Source organism: Pungitius pungitius, chromosome 5 (genome assembly GCF_949316345.1).
Source record: "Pungitius pungitius chromosome 5, fPunPun2.1, whole genome shotgun sequence".
In the NCBI taxonomy this organism is placed as follows: Eukaryota; Metazoa; Chordata; class Actinopteri; order Perciformes; family Gasterosteidae; genus Pungitius; species Pungitius pungitius.
In genome coordinates, this window is record NC_084904.1 from 21,339,340 (window position 1) to 21,356,367 (window position 17,028).

Genomic DNA, 17,028 nt, shown 5'->3' on the forward strand with positions numbered 1-17,028 from the left:
GGGCCGGAACGGGCGGAGACTGGAGTCTTGGGGCCGGAACGGGCGGGGGTCTTGGAGCTGGGGGCGTGGGTCTTGGAGCTGGGGGCGTGGGTCTTGGAGCTGGGGGCGTGGGTCTTGGGGCCGGTTCGGGCGGAGACGGGCGTGGTTGGCGCCGTCGCTGCTGCCGAATGCGGAGGTCCAGGGCGTGGGGGTCGTACCTGGCCTGTAGGCGGGCGGCCAGCTCCAGCACCTGTTTCCAGCGTGCGCTGAGGACTGGGGGCTGGACGCTGGCCTCCATCGGCGAGGCCCAACTTGGGTCTGGAGAGCGGCGAGGGCGGTGACCGGGGCGCTGCCTGGAGCCTGCTTCCGAGCCGGGGTTGGCGTTGCGCCGGGCAGCCAGCTGCGTGCCGTGTGGGTCCCCAAACGCCAGGCGAGTTCCCAAAAACGGGTTTCTCATGTCAAACCCTGCTGAGTCTTTAGGTGGTGGCGTCATTCTGTCAGGGGGGGACGCGGTCGAGGGCAAGGAGGGAGGACTCAAACGCAGAGTTGATGAAAAATAAAAGGGCTTTAATAGTCAAAACTCAAAATCAAAATCGCTCCCACCAAAAAGGGGAGGAAGGAGGAGAAAACAAAACCAACAAACAAAACAGGGACCTGGACTTGAAAACACAAACCTGACTTACGTGACACATGAACGGTCGACATGTAATGACGCCACACCAGACAAGGGACTCACAGGGCTTAAATACACAAGGGAGGTGCAGGTGATTGAACACAGGCGGAAACGATCAGGCACGGCAGACAATGACAGGGCAAGACAGGACAAGGCAGGAAGTGAAGTTACCCAGGAACACCAGAGACATGAAAACTACAAAATAAGACAGAGCAGACCCAAACCGTGACAGAAAACAGAAGACTGTCGACGTCTAAAGATTTTAACCTTTACTCATCAAAGAACTCACCTCAAAAAAATTGTTATTATACTGCAGACCTTAGAATAAAATCCCTTTGCTGTAATCTTCCTTCGGCATTAAGGATTAAGTGTTGCCAGAAACCAAATCAAACACAAATCTCTCTGTTTGGGCAAACGCCTTAAATCCTGAAATCCGCCTTTATTTCAACCTACGCCTTGAAATTAGGAGCTGACATCAGAAGACGCGGCTGAACCGTGCGGCATTAGGAGTTACGGGACAAAGCACACCTGCAAAGCTGGAGCTGACATGAATAAGAGAAAAATGAAAGAAAAAAAAAAACACACACACACCCACACACCCAAAACAAAAGGCTCATCCAGCTTCTTCGGAAGCCTTTCTTCATAATCCAGGGATGTGGAAAAAGTCCCGCGTGGAAGCAACAGGCCTCCACACAACACTAGCGTTTGAATTTGATCAAGCTAATTACGCCGCGGTGTTGGGATGCGAAGCGTCAACATTCAGGCCTCAAAACGGGCCCCTCGCTGGGGGAGAATAAAAAATTAAAAAAAACTCTACTTTCATCCGACTCTGCAAAGGAACGCATGAACGCAGGGAAACACAGCGGCGGCACGCAGGGAGGCTTCACTCGCCCCCCCCTCGTGAGGGTCCACGGCCTCGGGCACGCGTAAAGAGACGATGACCTGGGTCCCATCGGGTCCCGCGAGTCCCCGAGGCGTGGCGTCTGCAGGAGAGGGAGAGAGAGAGAGAGAGAGAGAGAGAGAGAGAGAGAGAGAGAGCATTTGCACACTGCACTTCTTCAAAGCCCGGTGGGTCCAGCAGGACACCTCATTTCAATTAGTCTCCAACAAGAGGCCCTCGTCCTTCCCAGCTGGACCCCCACCTATCACTCCCGGGGATCAGCCACACAGGACTGACCCCCCCCCCCAAACCCCCCTCACCCTCCTCCTGATCCACAAGAGCTTTGTTTTTGGAAAAGTTGAGTTGAATCAGGTTCAAAGTGGAGGAGAAGAGCCCGGAGTAACATGAGATGACGGCCCGTCCGTCGGGGCATGTGGCAGTCACAGACGATGCCTGCAGGTTTGAAGGGGGGGGGGCGATTCTGCATTTCTGAGCTTCAAACAAGCACACACACACACACACACACACACACACACAGGTAGTTTAAAAGAAAACTAATAAAGCCACGCAGGATCGTAACTCATTTAATGACTCCCTCATTTGTGTTGATACAACGCGACTCGTTACATTTTTCTTTGCCCGTCACTCAGCAGAAGCCTTCGTTTTCACCGACTCACAAAGGCCGCACATGTGTTGTTCTGGTCTTTTCAACCGAAGAGATGATCAGGTCGGCTTCACATGTGACAGGAACATGGACACATCTGGTCCTATTTTAAACAGCAGAAGGGGAGTGTTGATTGTCACGTAGACATCACTGCGTGGTATTTATTTGGAGAGCACTCATGCAAAAAGAACGTAAAAGAATAAAGCTTTTTTTCCCCTATTCGTTGTAGCTTGATCCTAAACCCCCCCCCCCCCTCCCCCCCATGTGCGGGTTACCGCGACCTGGAGTCTCTCCAAACAAAACAAGGGAGAAAACACGAGCCGAACAACGCGCTGAAAGCCCGACGTGAGATCTCTCCTGACGAGGTCAGCGGGTCAGGAGGGGAACGCTTGTCCAAACAGAACAACGTATACAACGTAATTATGAAATACTGCTTCAAACAGGGCTTCACTGTGGATCCACACAAGAGGAAAACGCAGAGGGTTCAGCAGGTTCCGCCTCGTCCTCCTTTTTTGCTCTCTGAAAAAATACAAATGCAACAAATGCAACAAAAAAACTTCAGAATTTAGGAATTTAAAAAGACGGGTGTTAAGGTCTAATTCTTCACCTTTCCACACATCGTGGGACCTGCGCATGTGACGTTATGGGGAATAGTGTCCCTGAGGGGTCGGGTGCTTATAACAGCACCATGTTGTTCTCATTCATAGTGTTTCATTAACTCGAAGCAGCTCCGGGAGAAGCGACCTTTGAACCGCGAGGAGACGCGAGTTTCTACGCGCAAACCGTCCGTCTGATCAAAGCGTTTCACTCAACCTGCAGCTCATTGCTGACATTGAAAACAGATCCCTTCCTAAAAAAGTGGATTCACTTGCGGGGAGATAAGCAGCAAAAAAAATCCCGTCCTCTCTCTCTGCAGAAAATGCACACACACCGAAGTTCAGCCGATGCTAATATGAGGCTTTACGGTATTAATCCCCCCCAGCCTCAGCTCAGCAGAGACACCATTCACTTCCATGCAGTCTGTCTTTATCCACATGAAGGTTTTGGGGAGGTTCACTTCAGCGGGAAACTGGAGGAACGATTTCCGTCCCGCGAGAGAAGGCTCTCTCTCTCTCTCGCTCATTTCATTTTCACGCAGAACTGGAACTGTGGGTTTTTATCTTCCCGTCCCTTTGAAGCACCGCAGGAAGGAATTCTCAAGGCTACTCGTTTTTAAAATAACAATACCAATGATGCCTGGGATTATATCGGCATATCAGCCAGCAGCTCAAAGAAGAGCAACTGCCACGACGAGTCATTGTAACAGAGGCCTCTGAATGCAACAATAATCATAATAATAATAATAATTATTCATTTGTGTCCTAAAACAATACATTTGACAGTTTACATCCTTTACTGACCAACATTTCATCACTTTATAACGTTTATGAGAGTTATGGTCAGTTAACTTATGGTCAGTTCATCTTAATTTGAAGAGATTCCCACTGGAGTCAAACGTGATGTTTTCCAGCTCCTGGTCGCCACATTTATTTCAGTTCCTCGGAGTTATGGCAGATTGCTAAATGGGTTTCCTCCTCTCCCTCCTTCCGTCCGTTGTGAACCCGAGCCAGGTTCAGACAAAGACCCCCCCCCCCACCCCCCCCCATCCTTCTGATGTGTCACAGCAGAAAGGGAGCAGACACATACAAGCGACTCACGTCTTTTGGTGTAATGACTTTCGTGCTCCTGCGGCCAGCACACCTGTTGAGACCTGCAGGGTAACCCTAGATGTGGAAAGTACCCCCGCGAGTCTGAGACACAGGTTTACTAAGGCAGAGGATCTACCTGTCGCAGACACACACACACACACACACTGTTGTGTAGTATCACTGCTTCTTTCCACCAGACACGCAACCCAGACATGAAGTGAAATCCAGTAAGACCCCCGCTACCTCCATCCTGCTACGCTTCTGATGTTGGGAGGCTTCAATGTGTCTGCACTTGTTGGTATAGTGTGTGTGTGTGTATGTGTGTGTGTGTGTGTGTTCATGCATGTCAGTGTTAGCACTCACACTCATAGGAATGTGTAAGGTCCCTCTTCACACAGGCTACTGTACATATGCAGACACGGTGTGTTTGATGCAGTGCGTTTACTGTCTCCTCTGCTCACTAACACGTGTGTGTGTGTGTGCGACCCCTTGACACTCTCCGTCTCGTTACGCACCTGGCCTCCCGTGGTCCCTCAAGGCCTCGGGAGGGGCGGGGGGGGGGGGGGGGGGGCAGGTGTGCTCGCTCCTTGCCCCTCGCCACTGGAAAAACCAGCCGTTGCCTCGCCTCCACGAGGGGAAAACCCCAGAAGAAGTCTGCGAGGCCATAAAACGGGCCTTTCGTCTGAAGCGCCTCTGGACTCAGGTCGATCCCACCGGCTATTTGGGGTTATTTGGTTTGATCACATCAGAGAGGACTTTCATGAGTCACGTGCCGCACTTCAAACGGGGAAAAAAAAAAATCATTTCTCGCTACCGATTTCCTCAAGACAACAAGTACCTCCTACTTCCAACATGTATTCCATCCACAAAAGAGCTACTCGCTGTGTAGCACATTTGTGGAAAGTGTGACAGCATTAAAATTACATCAAATCATCTCATTTAAACATCAACCAACGTCCAAGTGGCTGCGATTGTTTAGCATTTTAATCCCTTTGAGATTTGTAATCTCTGTTACGAGGGCGTCGTGGCGTCACGTTGGAGCACACGGAGCGTGGCGCTGGATGCTCTGCTTCCGTTCGGCCGAGGTTTCCAAAGAGTTGCCGTCACGTTGTCTGCACTTGCTTCGGTGAGATTGGGTTCAGATAAGAAGGTCTGAAATGTCAAGATAATCCCCAGAGTACCTTCATTCCCTGACGCATGAATGCACGGACACACGTGGGGCATCAGAATCGTGTTGTAAAAAACACACCATGGAAGAAGGAAGAACAGTGAAAAACAGACAATTGAAGAGTCGAAATAAAAACAATACATTGGTGGAAAAAGTTAAACACCAATATATATAAACTTTTTTTTCCACCACATTTTTTTTTTCTCCACCAAACATATTGACTTATTTTTCAGGTAATTTTTCAGTATTATTTATCTTTTTCGTGCCATTTTCCTACCCAATATTTTTTTTTTCATAACTGTTACATCTTTATGAGAATTCATCCCTTTTTTGGAAGATATATTGTAATTTCAGTAAAGCTTGTGTTCCAGCCAGTCAGCAAAAAATAAAGCATCTTAAACTCAACCGGCTGCAAAAACAAGTCAGATTGTTAATGAGTGAATGGGAATCGATTATTACCTCGGTCAACATGATTTCCTGTATCTCTATTTTAAATCCACATAGACCAGTATGCTGTGCATTGAGTGAATGACGGTCCATCTACAGTAAAATAGACCATGTGGACTTTTTTCAACTTTATATATTTGGACAATTTTGAACCTTAGCGACACTTTTCGTAATATATATAAAACATTGTTTGCAAAATATCTGGTCTCCGACTGGTCTTCAGCTCAAACTACGTACGAGGAGCTCTTTGAACGTCCTCGTGCCACCAGGCCGATCCGTAAGCATCTGATACTCAACCAGGGCTTTTGTCTTTCCAAAGGCCCGAGACAAAGGCGCGGCCACGCGAGTAAACTCCGTAACCTCCGTAACCTCGTCCTTCTCAAGCGGTTTCAGGAGCGGCGTTCGGGCACACAGAGAGAAAAAGGGAGAGAGAGAGAGAGAGAGACTCCCTTTGAGCAGAAGGGACTCGGCAACACCTCCGCCGAAGGCTCATTTCAAGTGACTCACGGAAGAAGTCAAACCGGATGCAGCGGCATTTTGTTGTCGAGCGGCACGCCGAGTTCATCTTCGCCTACACGCCGTGGGGGGAGGGGGAGGAGGAGGCTCGGCCCTGTACTTAGTGCTGTTTACATGGCTACGGGTCACATTTGAATGGTGGTGGTAGCAGCTCATGCAAACACCTGCCCTGCAGCCCCTGTGGTCACGGTGACAGTCGTTAGTCGCATTTGGGCAACGAGAGTGAGCTCAGCTCAAAGGCCCAGCTTTGAATGCGCTGCCAAGTGGAACTGGCTTCTCCTTTTGTTTCTTTTGTTTTCATGGCAGGTGGCACCCAGGCGTGTTGATGACACCAGATAAGCCCCGCCCCCCCCTCCCCCCACTAGCCACCGGATACTGTCAGTGACTCACTGTACATCTCGTCCTAATGTCTCTGTGAGCCAACGTTCAATTTGATAAAGAAAGGATAAAATACGATCGCCTGGCTTGATCGGAGAGACATTCCTAAACGGCACTGCAGCGGATAACGAAGTTAGGAGGCGCACACGTGCACCCAATGAAGGAGTCAGGATCGATTGCGTCCAAGCTGCGTCCCGGCCGGTCGATGAGTGGACCTCAGTGTTCTGCCACGCGAGGCAGGTTCAGATTCAAGTCTCGGTTTGCAGTTTGCATCGACGCCTGCAAGCGGTGGATCACACGTCACAGATTAAAAAAAAGATGTCACTTCTGTAGCCACTAACCTGCTTCTCACTACACAGCAGCACAAGAAGGGAAATCTGCTCACACCAGGAATTTGGTGGGAAATGCTGCCACCTGATGGCACCAGTGGAGAAGTACAAAGACACTGGGAGCTGGACCCAGGTGCTTCTGATTTACAAACTCAAAGCCGAGCCAATCCAGGTTAAGAAGTTTATAGTTTGTAGCCGACGGCCTGCATGAGCCGTTCAATGTTTGCTTTGAAAAAGAGAGACGGAGGAGGAGGAGGAGGCCGGATTTAATAAGAAAAAGGGACACCATGGATGGATGTTTTGTTATGCTAGAGATTCCTCAATTTTAGATATCAGGCCGAAAAAAACTGATGGACAGGGCCATGTTCACATGACACGCACACACCGACACTTTTGACCCTGGTTTCTACGGTTACCCGTCTCCTGTTGACAGACATGACGGCTTTGGGCCAATGCCATGGAGTTTGAGGGACAAGCCATGATGTTAGAGTTTTTGAATTGAAACAGAAAGTTAAAAAAATCTTCTCCATTTTTCTTCAACTGGATCAAATTATTTAAAATATATTCCACCTTTCCGAGCCCCAGTCATGGGCCCGGTCGGGGGTGAGGGTGTAATCTTTCAAACACTTTGCTTGTAAAACACAAGGCGTGGTGATTATTTCCTATAACTTTAAAAAAATGACAAAACTTTTTTAATAGTAAAGAAATGTTGCAAATTCTATTAATTTTGATAAGTCTATTTTTGTCACTTAAAAATAATCTTTTCCTAGTGTCCTGAGTATAAATCAAACATCACCACCTACTGGTGACTAAAGGAAATGTCAGCTACTTACACAATAAAAGGAGAGAAAGTGAAACTTAAAGCTGATTTGTTTCCTCGTTGCTGAACGGAGCCAGAGACGCATCACAGGGTGAGATATCTCTACTAAACACAAGAACCATCTAGATCTGTAGTTCAGAGAGACTCGGGTTTGATCATTAGAGGAAATGGCTGAAAAAATCACTCTTTTGGAAAGTTTCCTGAGCTGCCATGTTTGTTCAGAGACCTTCCGAGATCCCGTGTCTCTGAGCTGCAACCACAGCTTATGTTCAAGCTGCCTGCAGCGATTCTGGGAACAAGCTGGAAACAAGAACTGTCCCATTTGTAAAACTAAGTCCTCAACGAATGAACCAGCAGTGAACTTAACGCTGAAGGGACTCGCTGACTCCTTTGCTGAGAGACAGAAGACTGGATCAACTGAGACGGAACCAGAGAAGGAGAAAGAGGAGGTGGTGTGTGAAGACCATCCAGAAGTCCCTAATTGGTTCTGTGAGGACGAGCAGAAAGCTGTGTGTCCTGTCTGTGAGTTCTCTCTCCACCAGAGTCACAAGGTGGTTCCTCTAGAACAAGCAGTCAGGAACCTGAAGGACCAGCTGAGATCTGACTTGGAGTCTCTGCAGGACAAGAAGAACAAACACCAACAAGTGAAGGAAACATACGATGAAGTGATTCAACTCTCCAAGAAGCAGCTGGTGTCCACAGAGAGGAAGATCAGAGCAGAGTTCAACAAGCTCCACCAGTTCCTAAGAGAGGAAGAGGAGTCCAGACTGACAGCTCTGAGGAAGGAAGAGGAGCAGAAGGGGAAGACCATCGGCAGAGAGATGAAGATGATTGAGGAGCAGATCTCCTCTCTGTCAGACAGCATCTCTGCTGTTGAAGAAGACCTGCAGAAACACAAGGTGTCGTTCCTCAGCAGTTATAAAGCCACTCAGACCAGAGCCAGAGTCCAGAGCTCACTGACAGATCCACAGCTGCTCTCAGGAGCTCTGATAGATGTGGCCAAACACCTGGGCAACCTGTCCTTCAGAGTCTGGGAGAAGATGAAGGACCAGGTCCACTTCAGTCCTGTCATTCTGGACCCAAACACTGCAAAGTACAGTCTCTATCTGTCTGATGATCTGACCAGTGTGAGACGTAGAAACACAAAGCAGCAGCTTCCTGATAATCCAGAGAGATTCACTAGGTATTTAAATGTTCTGGGCTCTGAGGGCTTCAGCTCAGGGAAACACTGCTGGGAGGTGGAGGTGGGAGACCATCCTCAGTGGTTGTTAGGTTTGATTAAAGAGTCAATTAATAGAAAGGGAGAGAGAGGTGATTCACCAAAAGATGGATTCTGGTGTTTAGTTCATTACAGTGGTGAATACACTGATGGAGCCAATCAGACTGTCAAAGTGAAGAAGAGTCTCCAGAGGATCAGAGTCCAGCTGGACTATGACATGGGGGAGGTGTCCTTCTACGACCCTGAAGACAAGACTCACATCTACACTCACAGAGACACTTTCACTGAGAAACTCTTCCCATGGTTTGGTATTGGAAAGTCTGGTGATGCTAAAACTACTGATATCAAAATCTGTCAAACTGATGTTTCTCTGTGATGTTCAGTGAAGGTGGTGAGGTCAAAGTGACTCATCAGCACGTTGATCATAGTTGTGTCGTGTTCTGTAGTACCTTTAATTAAATTCAGATGTTGTTTTTCCAGAGTTCTACTAAATAAAATCCTTTATTCTCATCCACACCTTTGTGTTCCATTCCTCATGCTGTGCTCCTCTCATTGTTTCATTCTGGGTTGGTGTTGGTTGATGAGATGTAGAAGTACGTACAAGAGGTGAGGGACACTGTGCACCAACACTGCTGAGCTGCACCTACATATTATTGTCTATTCCTGATGAAGCAAAGATTATCAGTCTGTTACAAGAAGGACTTTATTCCAGTTTCATGAACATGTGTCCTGACATCTGGACAAACACAATAAAAATAACTCATACCAAACTGGGAAAATACTCCACTAAAAGTATAAGTCCTTTAAAACCTTACTGATGTGAAGGTTTCATCTGTAAAATGTACTTCATTGTGCAGTAAAATATTTCCTGTCTGTTTGACATAAAGTTTCTGGATGAATATTTCTGCTTCATTAATGTGCAGCATTTTACTTTTATAGATGTTGATGCTTCTGTTAATTTAAACTCCTTCATATCCTGTTGGATGGTTTCATCTTTTTAGTAACGCATCACATTTTGAAGGTTGTCATATATTTGTAGTTCTGTCTTGTGAGAACCACGTATCTCTAAAAAAATTAATAATGAGAATTCCAAAGTCCAGTTTTCCACCATTCAATTAGGCCTCAAGAAAGTCTGTTTTTTAACATTTACTTGGGATGAGTACCGTTTCGTACAGTATACTTACACTGTATCTCAAGGAGATGGAATTTTATATTTAGTTTTCAGTTTGCTGCGTAAAACTAAGACAAAACATCTGCGTCCTTTCGCCAGAGACGCTGGAAATGGAGGTTCTCCCTTCCAATCGTAACTCTAATCTAAAGGGATATATTAATATAGCTATATCCCTACTTACCCATTTTATATGGTGGACAACAAGGAACATTTCCCCTCAACACAACGTGTGCTTCACAGTACACACTGACATGTTTATAATTTCGTTTTTAAACTGTATTTTGTATTCTGACTACACCGTCAACGTCTGTGTCAATTCCCGTTGCAGTAATACTGTACTCTCGCGATACGGTGCGTTAGTTTAGCATTTGACGCATGCGCAGTTCACGTCTCTACTCCCGCAGTGTCGCTCAGAATGAATAAGAAGGGGCACGTCACATTGAATAAAACAGTCTTATGTTGCTTTTAATTCATCCTGGATCACAACTGCCTTCTCAACGCGTCCCGAACCGCAATGGAGGAAGAGGAGGGGCACAAAAAGATGAAGTATTTGTTAGTCATCCGTTAAGCTAACCGGCTAGCTGCCGTTAGCACCAGGCTCCCGCAGGAAGCAGCATCAGTGCTGCTGCTCATTATAAGAAGCAGGAAGATGTACTTTCTCTACACCATCATCGCGTCTTTAGTTGCTTTTTTCATTTTAAAATGGATGAAAAAGAGGAGATATTGTACCGATTTGAAAAGACTTGATGGCAAAACGGTTGTTATTACAGGTAAATATGTTGCTTTTAACAGAAAATATTGTAATGTAACGTTTATAACCGGGTGGGTTTTGTTCAGTAGTGGATAGAAAGTATATGCTGTCAAAAACATTTAGATAAACAATACTTTTGATGCTGATACGTTTGTACTCAGTAACTTCATACAGTGATGTAACTAGTCTTTATTGAATATAAAAAGCTGAGTTCTGCTGCATGCATGAAGATCAACGATCAATTCCCTATTTCTCTATAAATGCTCTTCTGCAGGTGGGAATTCCGGCATCGGCAAGGAGTCAGCCGTTGCCTTGGCAACGAGAGGCGCCCGCGTCATCGTCGCCTGCAGAGACAGCGGCAAGGCTGAGAAGGCCGTGAGGGAGATCAGGTTCAGGAGCCGCAGCCTCAACGTCCTCCACATGGAGCTGGATCTCGCCAACCTGCGCTCTGTGAGGGAATTCTGCAAGAACTTCCTCCAGAGGGAGAAGAGGCTTGACATCCTGATCAATAACGCAGGTGAGGCTGTCACATACACCAACGTGGGAATCCCTTGATGGAATTAAACGCCAGAGAACATTCCATTAAATGTTATAGCAATTTCAGCTAAAGCCCACCCGCTTCTACTTCCTCCACCTCCTGCTTCTGACCTTCTTCTCCACCTTCCCGCGGCGCTTCCTGCAGCCATGCCCGGCGTCCTGGACTGGACGGACGACAGCTTCAGCATGTGTTTCGGCGTCAACCACCTGGGTCACTTCCTCCTAACCAACCTGCTGCTGCCCCGCCTGAAGGAATGCGCCCCCAGCCGGGTGGTCACCCTCACATGCTCCACCTACAAATACCAGAAGCTGAACTTCCAGGACCTCAACTACAACCTGCTGCCCTTCTTCACCTACTGCCGCAGCAAGCTGGCCAACATCTACTTCAGCCAGGAAGTGGCCCGCGTCACTGAAGGGAAAGGAGTGACCTCCTACGCCGTGCACCCCGGTAAGAGGCGCTGCATCGGGACGCGACGTGGGCCCCATTGTGCTCAGCGTTCACCTCGTTTTTGCGCACGAGATCCTACAAGCGACACCGTGACAGCGCACAAACACACGTCCTTTTTTGTGTCCGCAGGTTTGGTCCAGAGCGGCTGGACGTGCCACTACTCCGTCCTGTTCCGCATGCTGATGCAGGTGGTCATGTGGATGTTTTTCGTGCCGTGTGAGGTCGGGGCGCAGACCGTCGTCTACTGCGCTGTGTCACAGGAAGCGGCCAAGCACAACGGGGGCTACTTCGTCGACTGCCGACCCGCCGCTCTGCGTCCCTTCGCCAGAGACGCTGGAGTGGCCAAAAAACTGTGGGAGGCCAGCGAGAGGCTGGTGAAGGAGGCCTGATGGGGAGATGAGGGCAGATATCTTTTTTCACCTTTTTGGGGCATTTAATCAAACAAACATTCAATTCAGAAAATATTCATTACAGTTAAAACCCTATTTCTGTTTTTTGATAAACCTTTTATAGTAAAACAACAATTTAAATCAGAAGCTATTCTTAATTGTCTTAATGCCATCTGTTGGATTCAGTCAGAGTTTAGTATTAAATTATCCAATGTTCTCTCTACATCTGAGTGTTTGATTGATTGACATTATTGATTTACAATACTTTTTTACTGTAATTTAATTATAATGACGACGTATTCTTTTAAAAACTTGTAAAACACATGATTCAACGTGGTTGTGGGAGCTATTAGCCGGTTATTTATTCTTAAACAAATTCTTAATTGTTTGGTTAATTGGACCACTAACTGGGTAATGTGGCCACCTGGAGGTTACTTAAGGGCATAGCCAGGTAGGACCAGCATGCACCTAGGTGCTAAAGTTTTTACCAGTGAGACAGAGCACTGCATAGCAAAGCAGGCAAGTTAATTTTATGTGTTTGGTGGATTCTGCAAATAAATGAGAAACAACAAGAAAAGATCGCCTGGACAATGCGCTCTCTTACTGCGTGGAAGGAGACAAACGGTGCAGCAGTGGCCCTTTGACATTTAAAGATTTGTAGGACAAATGGCCACTACAGTGGTGATTTCCTATAAAGTGTATACAACTTTAGAAAACATTGTGTTTTAATGTATTTTTTAGTAAAGAAATGTTGAAAATTTCATTCATTTTAATACGTTTATTTTTGTCACTTTAAAATGAAAAAAGATCTGCGTATGTATAAAACATCACCACCTGTTGGTTATGGGCCGCCGTTTGTAAAATGTTGCACATTCTAAAATCCTGCGCAGTTTTGGTACATTTAGCATTATCATATGAAAAAAAAGCAGGACAATATTCATTTCACTTTTTCAAACATTTAGAGACAAAATCATGTACATGCAACAACTTTTGCAAGTAAAATGCAGTAACACAAAGTTGTTATATAATATAAATATTTAATCTAAATGTAAATGTTATATATAAATGTTAAATGTTATATTTAAATAAATCTAAATCTAAATGTTAAATGTAAATGTTGAATGTATATGTAAATGGTATTTATATATAACATTAACCATTTACATATAACATTTATATTTAACATTTACATTCATATTTAAAATTTACATATAACATTTACATTTAGATTAAATATTTATATTATTTAACAACTTTGTGTTACTGCCAAACATTGTACTTGGAAAAGTTGTATTTACATGATTTTGTCTCTAAAAGTGACTATTGTCCTGTTTTTTTTTCATATGATAATGCTAAATGTACCGAAACTGGTTTTCCCTACGCGTGTTTGTGTTTACCCGACAGCAGCAGATGTGTCTGCTCTGTTTCCTGAGTCACACATTCACAAACATATTGCTGAAAATGTACAAAACGCATCACAAATGCATTGCAGCGATTACGATTGTATAAGTGAGCACTACATCACAGCAAAAAAAAATGTTTATTTAAGAAAACATGACAAACAGCAATCTGACGTACACCACAGACACTTACAAAATACATTTAGGAAACTATATTAATTGATTGAACCGACCAGGATTCGAACACAAAACGACACAAAACATACATCCCTCTCATCAGCGTGCACACTGCGCCACGTGGCAGCTCTTGAGGGACAAGGAAGTTAGTTTTATTAAATCATTATTGTGATACATCGGTATGGAGGAAACCTTCTGGTGTGGGGGATCTGAAAAAACAGGTCACATTGGGCGTGTCTTTAAACACTTCCAGGGAACTTTACGTCACGGTATGGCCTTAAGAAAACAATATCCGTTTTGTATCCAAATGTGTCGGCGCAAAGCTGCAGCCTCGCTAAAAAGTAGCGTTACACATGCGTGGAAGTGTAACCAGTAGGTAACCTGTGGTTTAAGATCCCACACACCCTCCATCGTGTTCCGCTTTAACTGAATAAATAAATTATACAAATGGCGGGGTCAATAGTGTAGATTTTGAGGCACGTTGCGTAGATCAGCAGGCAGAGAGGCGAAAGGATGTTTTGACCCAAAGGGGTTCAAATCCCGGTCGTTCCGAATATATTTTCTCAAATGTTTTCATACGTGGCTGTGATTTAGTGCTCACTTATACAATCGTAAATGGAACCAGCAGTGGACACCCACCAGTAGATGTAAAAACCAGTAGAGGTGTAACACCTGTCGAGGGCTCCACAAATTGGGGAGCAAAATACGGGACAAATATGTTCGCGAAAATAATGCGACAAAAAGCCGCAGTGGTGATGCACGGGGCAAAAAAGGCTTTGAATAATAAATAAACGACCTGTTGTTCTGGCGATTAATTGCTTTGCAACACGCGCAAGTCTTTTATTACCTTGTTTTGAAACGAGTCCGTCGACACAAGACGCAGAAGAATGCGGCAGCCTTTATAAGATGATTTGCTTCCTCGTTGATGAACGGAGCCAGAGACGCATCACAGGGTGAGATATCTCTACTAAACACAAGAACTATTGAGATTTGTTAATCAGAGGGACTCCGATTTGATAATTAAAGGAAATGGCTGAAAAAATCACTCTTTTTAAAAGTTACCTGAGTTGCCATGTTTGTTCAGAGACCTTCAGAGATCCCGTGTCTCTGAGCTGCAACCACAGCTTCTGTTCAAGCTGCCTGAAGCGATTCTGGGAACAAGCTGGAAACAAGAACTGTCCCATTTGTAAAAGAAAATCCTCTAAAGATAATACTGGGGTGAATATCCAACTGAAGGATTTGGCGGACGTGTTTGCTGGGAGACAGAAAACTGGATCAACTGAGACGGAACCAGAGAAGGAGAAAGAGGAGGTGGTGTGTGAAGACCATCCAGAAGTCCCTTATTGGTTCTGTGAGGACGAGCAGAAAGCTGTGTGTTCTGTCTGTGAGTCCTCTCTCCACCAGAGTCACAAGGTGGTTCCTCTAGAACAAGCAGTCAGGAACCTGAAGGACCAGCTGAGATCTGACTTGAAGTCTCTGCAGGACAAGAAGGACAAACACCAACAAGTGAAGAAATCATACGATGAAGTGATTCAACTCTCCAAGAAGCAGCTGGTGTCCACAGAGAGGAAGATCAGAGCAGAGTTCAACAAGCTCCACCAGGTCCTGAGAGAGGAAGAGGAGTCCAGACTGACAGCTCTGAGGGAGGAAGAGGAGCAGAAGGGGAAGACCATCAACAGAGAGGTGAAGATGATTGAGGAGCAGATCTCCTCTCTGTCAGACAGCATCTCTGCTGTTGAAGAAGACCTGCAGAAACACAAGGTGTCGTTCCTCAGCAGTTATAAAGCCACTCAGACCAGAGCCAGAGTCCAGAGCTCACTGACAGATCCACAGCTGGTCTCAGGAGCACTGACAGATGTGGCCAAACACCTGGGCAACCTGTCCTTCAGAGTCTGGGAGAAGATGAAGGACCAGGTCCACTTCAGTCCTTTCATTCTGGACCCAAACACTGCAAACTCCAAGCTCTCTCTGTCTGATGATCTGACCAGTGTGAGACGTGGAGACACAAAGCAGCAGCTTCCTGATAATCCAGAGAGATTCACTAAGTATGTAAATGTTCTCGGCTCTGAGGGCTTCAGCTCAGGGAAACACAGCTGGGAGGTGGAGGTGGGAGACCATCCTAACTGGCGGTTAGGTTTGGTTAAAGAGTCAGTTGACAGGAAGGGAGAGAAATACGCTTCACCAAAATATGGAGTCTGGTGTTTAGCTCATAGCAGTGGAAAATACACTAATGGAGCTGGTCAGCATGTCAAAGTGAAGAAGAGTCTCCTGAGGATCAGAGTCCAGCTGGACTATGACATGGGGGACGTGTCCTTCTACGACCCTGAAGATACGACTCCCATCTGCACTCACAGAGACACTTTCACTGAGAAACTCTTCCCGTATTTTAATATTGGAGAGTCTGGAGATGCTAAAACTGCTGATATCAAGATCTGTCAAACTGATGTTTCTCTGTGATGTTCAGAGAAGGTGGTGAGGTCAAAGTGACTCATCAGCATGTTGATTAAAGTTTTTGTTGTTGTGTATATTTTCAATTATAGAACGAGAAACTAAAATGTGGATAATCAGAACTATGTGTGAGGGATAATGTTCTAAATAGTGTTTTGGTGTAAATATCCTTCAAGTACAGACGAGTAGATTTACTGTGATGTCATTTCATTTAAAAATGTATAACTAACTTTTTTTCAAAGTTTGCATTAAAAGGCTTTAGTTTTAAATCACGTCATAAAGCCTCATCTTACCTTATTGATGTTTAGCATTAAACAAGTTTTTCATTGTGTTTTATAGTAAACCGTTTCATAAATAAATGGTTCAGTTACTTCAGGTGTTTAATTTGCAGATTATCGTTTTTATTGATGATGATGCAGAATAATGGTGGAGACAAAGTTCACATTTTGGTTGCAGACTGTCTTCATCACAATCTGACCTCTGTTCAGGGTCTGGTAGAAAATGTCTGTATTTCTGATCCTTCAGAACATTTCTATCCATCTCTCAGGGTTCAATCTAGGAGACAATCACAAGAGAATCCACCTCTGGATCAGATGCTTAGTTTATAAATTGTTTGTCTATTTTTTAAATACACAAATCACTGGCCTGTTGTTTGTGTAACTATAGTATAATTAATTTAATCCAGATGTTGTGTTTCCAGAGTTCTACTAAATAAAATCCTTTATTCTCATCCACCCCTTTGTGTTCCATTCCTCATGCTGTGCTCCTCTCATTGTTTCATTCTGGGTTGGTGTTGGTTGATGAGATGTAGAAGTACGTACAAGAGGTGAGGGACACTGTGCACCATCACTGCTGAGCTGCACCTACATATTATTGTCTATTCCTGATGAAGCAAAGATTATCACTCTGTTACAAGAAGGACTTTATTTCAGTTTCAGAGAACATG

General features: G+C 45.3%; 3 protein-coding genes across 3 annotated transcripts; all 3 read left to right on the forward strand.

Moving 5' to 3' along the window:
* Positions 1 to 7,516: 7,516 nt before the first annotated feature.
* On the forward strand, positions 7,517 to 9,604 carry LOC119224865 (zinc-binding protein A33-like). The gene has a single exon (XM_037482315.2). It carries the CDS (start codon positions 7,710 to 7,712, stop codon positions 9,135 to 9,137), a length of 1,428 nt encoding a protein of 475 aa, XP_037338212.2. The 5' UTR covers positions 7,517 to 7,709; the 3' UTR covers positions 9,138 to 9,604.
* Positions 9,605 to 10,310: 706 nt separating this feature from the next.
* On the forward strand, positions 10,311 to 12,727 carry si:dkey-174n20.1 (uncharacterized protein LOC796174 homolog). The gene is made up of 4 exons (XM_037482378.2): positions 10,311 to 10,702; positions 10,958 to 11,200; positions 11,366 to 11,668; positions 11,798 to 12,727. The coding sequence occupies exons 1-4, from the start codon at positions 10,582 to 10,584 to the stop codon at positions 12,055 to 12,057; spliced, it is 927 nt and encodes a 308-aa protein (XP_037338275.2). The 5' UTR covers positions 10,311 to 10,581; the 3' UTR covers positions 12,058 to 12,727.
* A 1,537-nt stretch (positions 12,728 to 14,264) lies between these two features.
* Positions 14,265 to 16,816, forward strand: LOC119224867 (zinc-binding protein A33-like). Its single transcript, XM_062562572.1, has one exon. The coding sequence runs from the start codon at positions 14,664 to 14,666 to the stop codon at positions 16,089 to 16,091; it is 1,428 nt and encodes a 475-aa protein (XP_062418556.1). The 5' UTR covers positions 14,265 to 14,663; the 3' UTR covers positions 16,092 to 16,816.
* The last annotated feature ends 212 nt before the right edge of the window (positions 16,817 to 17,028 follow it).